Source organism: Anneissia japonica, unplaced genomic scaffold (assembly GCF_011630105.1).
Source record: "Anneissia japonica isolate Jap-2015-1 unplaced genomic scaffold, ASM1163010v1 scaffold287834_len5846547_cov211, whole genome shotgun sequence".
Lineage (NCBI taxonomy): Eukaryota > Metazoa > Echinodermata > Crinoidea > Comatulida > Comatulidae > Anneissia > Anneissia japonica.
The window spans coordinates 3,540,278-3,548,756 of record NW_022704992.1 but is presented as its reverse complement, the minus strand read 5'-3'; the positions used below and the strand labels follow the sequence as shown (position 1 = coordinate 3,548,756).

Genomic DNA, 8,479 nt, shown 5'->3' with positions numbered 1-8,479 from the left:
TTACAATCACAAGATTCCATTGCAGAGGCAAGTTTGAACTGAAGATCGGAAGTAAAGTGGAATAGGAGCAAGTAAACATCCATTAATCTACAGTAAAGTTGAATGGGAGTGCATTAGAATGGCAGAGTAGAGGCAAATATGTTATTGGTAGCCAAACTGCTTTGAGCAGAGATGATATAGAACAGGTAAGGTTTCTTGTATATAAAATGGAATTGGAAAAACAAATATAGTTGATTGAGTGCCATACACTCCCATCCAAATTCCAACAACTCGCCCAAGAATAGAGAACTACAGTATACAACTGATTACGACTTGCAATTGTTGAAATGACTAAATATATGCCATGCCCCTCGCATGTTTTTGTAACGGCATTCTTAAAATATACAGAAAATTTTATTTTGAATGCAACTGTTTAATCAAGACTTAATTTTCTTGTGTTAATGTTTACATGTTTCTCTCCATCCAACCATGAGCATATAAATATGTACCTGGTTGGATGTGAATTCAATATTCATGTTGAATGTATTTAGGTTATGCAATGTACTGAATGCGACAACCAGGACTACCTCCCATAGAGTAGAGGAGGATGCATGTGGATCCAATGACCAATGGAAAAATTATGTCAAAAGCATATGATAATTCCTTGTAATGTGAAAAGCAGTATGTGTACTAAAATTTATTTTATTTAAAGTCACACAGGCATATTTATGCACAACACATGGTAACATTTGAGCTGCTCTAAAAAAAACGCCCCACTGAAGCCTCCACAAGTTTTGTAAGAGCTGCATGCAGTGCTTGTAGGGTCATTTATGGTAAGATATGTGAACTGTAGCACCTTATAAATGTAAACTATCAAAAATAGGGACCCATTCATCTATGATCAAAGAAATTAAAATTTTTTTAATATGTACTCTTATACAAAAAAAAAAATCACAAATAGACAAGTATCGTGTTGAACACACCAATTTACTGCCAAAGCACAATTATCAAAGAGAATATTGGCAAAAATTTAAATAGATCTATGTAAATTTTCAATTAGACTATGTACACTATGTAGACATAAAGAGAAAATTTCAGCTACAAATTTTTTGTTATTTTTACAAAATTCCAGTAAACTACTCAAAAACTATTTACAATATTAGGAATATTTAGCATAATTAACAACAATGTACCTTTTGATTAGAATACAGAATTCAGAATTCTAAATGCTGTACAAAAGCAGCCAAGGCAGGAAAAGTGAGTTTATCTGCTAGTATTTAGCAGGCTTTAAAGCCTACGGCACACAGTTTCAGCTTAGATGCCTGATCTGCAAGGAAGGCAGAATGACCACTCAGCTACCTGAGTCGCAAGTCAGTCAACTAAGCTTTAAAATTTAGCTGCACTCTTTAGAAAATTTAGTACATTCTCTCAATATCAAATCATTGGCCAAACCTTAATTTAAATTTTGCATTTAAACACATCAACCACTCATTTGTGTTTAGCAAAAATTCTGATGAGTACCATTTTTAATAATTTTGTATTTTTTAGATGAACAGTTTTATACACTAGGTCCAAATTTTGTCATGGAAGGCAGAAAATATCAAACACACAAAAGACGAAGTGTAGACCAAAGATCAAGATAATCTGCTGGTGTGTGACAAGCCAGAGTAAAATGTGTTCAGATTACAAAATCTTGTGATACCAAAGTAATTTGTATTTGAACAACCAACAGATTTTGTTTGAATGTTCTACAGGTTGTAGAGCAATACTGCCATGCTAATAAACAGATGTAGACAATTTTTTTTAAAAGAAAATAATACATAATAATAATTTCAAATAGTAAGTTTTAGTCTATTCCAAAGAATGTCAAATGTATGTATTCAATATTATAATTATCACAATTATATAAGTACAAAGAAATCGTAAACCAAAGGTTTAGATTCACTCGCCAAGTGACTGTAGAAGGTTGATCACTCATAGCAACCATAAACACAATATTTAGATTTAAATTTCTGTAATATAATTCCATGAGTTATATGCATTATTAACCTTAAATATTTTTTTTTCAAACTCAAGCTATTTAAACACATTTTCTAAAGAACATAAATTTAACATTTTTTGTATGTTTTACCATGTTTAATATTTTTTGTGATTGTCTCTTCTATTAAAGAAGCTAGTAGTGTCACTACCACTTCACCACTGACCACATCAAAATACTAGTCAATTTAGAAGATATTTTCTGTAGGCTCAATAATCTTAAAACTAATAGAAAAAAAAATTTTCCACAATTTAAATTATTATAATTAATAAATTACAACTGATATATTAAAATCTGTAAATTTTACCATTTCCATAATATCTGTTTTTACATATTGCAAAAAAACCAAATTCACCAAGTGATAATACTATAGGAAGCAATAAATAGTGACCAAGGTACCTAAGAAGTTGAATTGCGCTTATGTACTGATTTAATTTCCCCTCCCTTCCCATGTTAAAATAGCTCCATCTATATCATAAATTGCGCCCTCTATTTAGTACTGATCATAGACCCAGGATACTGGAACCCATTGATGGTATTTAGTTAAGTTTTCTAGTGCATTTAAAAGTTTGTTGTACGATTCGTCGATGTTGTTGTTTTCAATAATGAGGTCAAATAAATGTTTGTAGTTGCTCTCAAGCCGTGAACTCTCCTCGACCGTTTTCCGAAGATCAGAATCCTGAAATGAAAATAATAACAATGATTTTTATTTATTTTATTTTATACAATTAACCAAACAAAGAAAACCAATGGAAAACAAAATGAAAGCTCTAGCTGAAAATTTACCAATATTATGGGGATTGCCAAAAGTGTAAAATATTATTGGAGTGGCTCTCCAGTACTGCTAATCAAACTAGCACAAATACAATGATAAAACACTTAATTAAAGATAAAGTAATTTAGGTTAAAATATATGATAATATTGCATTGGCCAGCATCAGTCTACAGATCATGCAATCAAACAATAACAACAATTATAACTACAATATTCAATTACATTGCAGCTAGTATTCAGCACATAGTTACAGGATAAGGATGGTTACAGGATAAGTTAAACTTCCAGGATATTCTTTTGTAATCCTGGGTAGGGAGACGAAGGTGTTCAAATCCTCAACTGTAACATTGAGAGCCTGTGCCGACTGTTCCCCCAGTATCAATGTAGAAATCATATTTAGGAGGCACTTTTCAAAAACATGCCAAGTGAGATAGTGGGGTCCTAACCAAGCAAGGGGCCTACTAGAATCTCAGATAAGGTCCCAGAATAGAATCCCCGGTTGGCTTCACGGAGAATGCCTTTATGGCTTAGTGTAGCCAAAAATTGTTCTTTTAGACAAGCATCACAAGGTATACTTCCCAGGTATTGGAGAAGGTTGCACTTTGTACCAGTTTGCCAATATGGATTCAGATAAAAAAAAATAACTTCACCACCTTGTATCCCTGGGCAAAACCATATACATTTTTCATCCGTGTTTTTTCTACTACTGATAATTCACAAGACTTTAGCTCTCTGCTTCTCATTGGCTATTTTATTGAGCCATGGGCAAATCAGGATTAAATTGAGATTTCAAATGTTTACCGTGACTTGCTTGGATGACAGACCAGCCTTCTCTGATTCTCTGTGCATATCTTTGAGTGTTTTAAAGTCGGGAGATTTGACGAAGACAATAAACGGGAGGAATTCACTTGTCCTCAGAGCTTTTAATGCCTGAAAATAAATTATAAAGATATATTTGTCATCTGTACTATTGATTACTTTTAAAAATCAACATTTCACAGTATAAAGACTGAGATGAGATATACACATTAAAAGTTATGAATTAATTAAATATTATTATTAACAAACATTGCATACCTGTGGATTAACATCTAAAACACACATTTTGTTGTCTTGAATAACCTTCTTAACAGAATCTATCAACGTGCCATACAGATTTCCCTCATAATCACCATATTCTAAGTACTTATTGTTGTGGATGTCTTCCTCCATTTTTAATCTTCCACAGAAAATATAATCCTCACCATCAATCTCAGTATCTCGTTGTGTCCTTGAGGTACCTGGGAAAGATATAAAATAAAATGATACCAAATTTGCAAAAAATAAACAGGTTGACCTATCAGGTTGCCAAATTTGAGGTGGGTTAGTTGAACCTTCTCACACACAAAAATCAAACAGACTATGGGCAAATCACATACCAATATGTGATTTACCCATATATGAATATTGTATATTACTTTATGAGTCACTGGATTTTATGCTTACAGATACGGTATTCATTATTTTAATTTAAAATGATATAATTTATGAATATTTTTTTTTCTTAAATGTTTTTTCAACCACTAATACAGGAATTTCTTTATTACAGGTTGATTTTTACCATCACCATAACAGAAAATACAGAAAGCAACATATGAAGAAACAACAAACAAATTTTAGAAGTATAATAATATGATAACCATCACCAAAGAAGCGAATTAATCCTAGGATGCTAAATCAAAATTCTCTTCTTTATATCACATTCTCAACATATAATCTTTTGAACATCACTAATCACTAAGTACTTGCAGTCCATCAAATAATAAGTATTTTTTTACGTTTCACAAGATGAAGACGAGAAGAGAAGGTGGTTTAAAATTCAAAACATGTACAACTTCCATTTTGTTGAGCGTGATTGAAAGCTGATGACACTTAACTTAGAAAACTCAACACCAGGCAGACATGACACTTACATATACATTTCCTTTCCCACCAAAAAAAAAAAACAAAAAAAAACACACAAGATGATTTTCTTCCAAAAATAGATGTTCATTACCTTTTTTTTCAACGGCACGTAAACCTCACCACTTTAGAATGAAGCTATTTAAGAGGCTTAAGAAGTGGCGCTCTATTTAAGTTGTGAGAAAAAAAATCTTGCAGTGACAGGATTTGACCCCTGACCCTGGGATTGGAAAGCAAGCATCATAACCACCAAGCTACAGCTCTACTCCACAAATAAGATCTGTAATCCTTCACCAAAATATATGACTGGCTCTGGCAAAACCAGCCGTTTATAGGAAAAATTCTGTATTTTTAGATTCGGCATGAAACTGTTTATTTGATGGAAATTGGTTGAGTATTAGCAAAGTTCTGAATATTTAATTCATTGGATATTAGCCATGTGGGTTTTGAGAAACAGCTTCCAAAGACTCCATATTTAATAGTTTTGTATTTAAATAATAATTTTAACATACTTTTCAGTTATATTTAGTGATTGATAATTTGCAGAAATGTTCTTCAATACACTTTCTTTTATAACATGCAAAAACCTGAAAATGTTCAAAATTCTGATTCTCAAACATTTTGGGTGCTTGTGCTAAGTTAGAAATTGCAACAAACAGCAGTTTTTGCCAGAGCTGGTCACATATAGATAAAAACTTACAAAAGTTAATATACTAATTAATTAATTGCTTATATAAAATATATAAATATTAAAATTAATAATTATTAAAAAAAATAAAGTTAACATTATCTAATTTCTATTAAATTGAAATAATAAGTGCATGCAAGTATAAATTTGTTAAATTCATTGTTTAAAACTAAAGTGGTAAATTTATATAAATCATATCTATGTATGAATATCAATAATTAATAATCGTACCTCAGTTTGTGAAAATAACAAAATAAAATAAAAAAATGTATAATGGTCCATCACCAATTTAAAGAATAATAGCAATACAAATATGAGCATTTATTTATTTAGTATTTTTATAATTTTTTACCCACCCTAGATAGTGCGAATACACTCAGTTAGTTAGTATTTCTTAATTAGGTTTACGGGGTAAGAAAAGTTTCTAAAACCAAACAGCTTCATTCTAATACTGCATTTTAATGATTCCATTGACCCTTATACTATGAATATTCTATCCCTAGTTAACCTTTTGTAAATTCACATAAGACAAAATGTGAAGGCAATCTAAAATGTTACTAGGACATCTCAAGACATTCTTATTAACATCACCATCTTATTCACATGAGTGAATTTAAACCATCAGAAGTTGGTACAATTAATAGGCAGACAAAACAATTGATGCAACACCAATGGCTTATCAAGGAGTCTTGATATGGGGGAGCTGATTGGGGGGGGGGGAGAGGAGGAAGCATGGAGGTCGTGTGTGTAATTGTATGATTAGATGAGGAGGAGGTAGCTCGCAAAATAAGGTGATTTTAGTTGATTTTTAACTACAAGAGCATGATTTATTTTGGTGGCCGATTAAGAGTCGCGGATATTTTTGGGGGTCCTCGCGTACCTCCTAGATACACCACTGTGCAACACCACAGTGAAGATAAACTGCATCCCTTGATCATGCGCACAGATCCATGCAAAACATCTTGGGATTGTTACAGGCCAACTCAGACAGCATTGTACTGCGCAGCCTTCGTGATACGCTGATGCATCAGATCCGTGTGAGTTAAACACAGATGCAATGGTTTGCGTTGGGGACAGTCACGTTGTGGATAATAAACATGTTTAATATTCTCAAGGCGACTTCCCTGGACGATGAATCGCGTTGTATGACGCTGTTTGAGATGGCCTTTAAAGATCACTGTGATTTCTTACATACATATTATAACGAAGCCTTGCTAATCTGTGCATTCACATAGATAAGATGTAGCAGAGATGTGTTACATTCTCACTAGGACATGCCCTTTTATCATTTTGTCTCGAGTGAATCTGGTAATGGTATTAGTAAGTATAAATGAAGGTAACTTGATAAAAATAAGATAGTATAATACATACTCAAAGTATCGAAATGCACGCCATCGTGTCGGATCATGACACGATGGCGTGCATTTCGATACTTGGGGTATGTATTATACTCTCTTATCTGAGATTAATCTGTGGACCTTTCAGTTTTTGATAAAAATAATTAAAGAAAAAACATGTTAGTTAAAATAATAAGAAATTGCATGCATGAAGTAATAAATTTTAAGAATGTATGCAGACCCTAGACAGGCATAGATGAATTCTAACCCAAAGTACCAGGCATGGATGCAATGTTTTCATTACTCACTGTCTCTTGTGCGGTAAATCGGGTTCGATGAAACTAAATAAACAAATGCATAAAAAAAACATGAGGCATGCTCTGTGATCGTGTTGCGGCCATGTCACCGAGATAGCAGTAACAGCATGCTAATGAAATCGCAGCCCAACCAGGGATAAATTCAAATGTAGTGCTGGGGTAATAACAATAAATGCCTGAGTCCATCTTGACATAAGCAACAAATTATGTATATGTATAAATCACACAAATTACAATACAGTATCGTCTATAAATCAAATACAAATACTGTATATATAATTTATCATGCAAATGATTCGCTCTCCTCAGGGATAAGGATGATAGTCATACATTTTGAAAATATGGTTTATACATCTAACAAGGATGAAAAGCATTTCGAATCATCAGGTGAAAAATGACACCATAATTTCTATGAATTCTAAAAAGTGAAGCGCACACAGGCTTTAAGTATTATGTGCTACAAGCAAGATAATAATCATTATATACCGCGTACATAGAATCTAGGCATCTGATTGGTTAGGAAGTGGGCAATAGAAAGTACTATTCCACTATGGGATGGTACTTTTTTGTCCTGCCGCACGATATGCAATCTCTAGGCCGCGTTGCTATGTAAGTTATGAAACGCAAGAATGGTAAATGAAATGCGACCTCTATGACACAGAGAGATTGGCCCTTTGATCGCCTAGGCCTGGGAAGTAAACTTAGGCCTACTTTTTAGGTCTCGTAGAATCTATGTATGAGGTATATAAAACAAATATTGACTGCTCTAGATTTGGGGAACGGTGTAATTTACAGTCCCTCGGTGATGTGGAGACCGTAGCCCATCTTCCCACAGGCCTTCGGCCCCAGGAATATGGCTATGGTCTCCACATTAACTCAGGGCGATAGATTTCATTATTTACCTTATAAGCAGTCAATATTTCTATACTATTACCTTATTTTACTGAGTATAAGGTGAGTGAGATCTCTTACGATAATAGCATGTGTTTATACTCAATAAAATATTATACTATTATTTCTATATTTTCATGAAATATTTGCAGATAGAAAATCCATCACAAAAGTTCAACTTACTAGCAAGAGCTGCACCAAAGGCATGGCCTGAATTTAAAAGCCTGTTCTTGAGCGTTGTCCTACCCACCCCTTGTGCACCGATTAGCACCAATGTCCTCCGCTGGAATGGGGGCATCCTCTCCACTTCTTCGTAGATGGGGATGTCATTTTGATCAAATTCATAGTTCTTCTTTGTTGAGTATATCTGTGCTTTCTTTTTCTTTGTCATAAAAATGTCCTTAATTTTTTCTAGCAAAAGAAAAAAGAAAAGTTTCATTCATACATTCCCATTTTATTAGCATTACTACCAATACAAACAATGTTTGCCCTACCTGACGTGTTATTGTATTG

At 33.2% G+C, this 8,479-nt stretch overlaps 1 protein-coding gene across 7 annotated transcripts in view; it reads right to left on the bottom strand.

The window, feature by feature from the left end:
- Window positions 1-883: 883 nt before the first annotated feature.
- Window positions 884-8,479, bottom strand: part of LOC117104928 (MAGUK p55 subfamily member 6-like) — a 33,477-nt gene continuing 25,881 nt past the window's right edge. For 6 of the 7 annotated variants that reach the window (XM_033245869.1, XM_033245872.1, XM_033245876.1 and 3 more), the window contains 5 exons: window positions 8,150-8,377; window positions 7,067-7,099; window positions 3,870-4,072; window positions 3,594-3,722; window positions 884-2,696 (listed from right to left, as the gene is read on the bottom strand). In XM_033245869.1, coding sequence (XP_033101760.1) covers window positions 2,511-2,696; window positions 3,594-3,722; window positions 3,870-4,072; window positions 7,067-7,099; window positions 8,150-8,377 — 779 coding nt within the window. In that variant the 3' untranslated portion in view covers window positions 884-2,510. The remainder of the gene's footprint in view (window positions 2,697-3,593; window positions 3,723-3,869; window positions 4,073-7,066; window positions 7,100-8,149; window positions 8,378-8,479) is intronic. The other variant, XM_033245870.1, reaches the window with a different exon arrangement.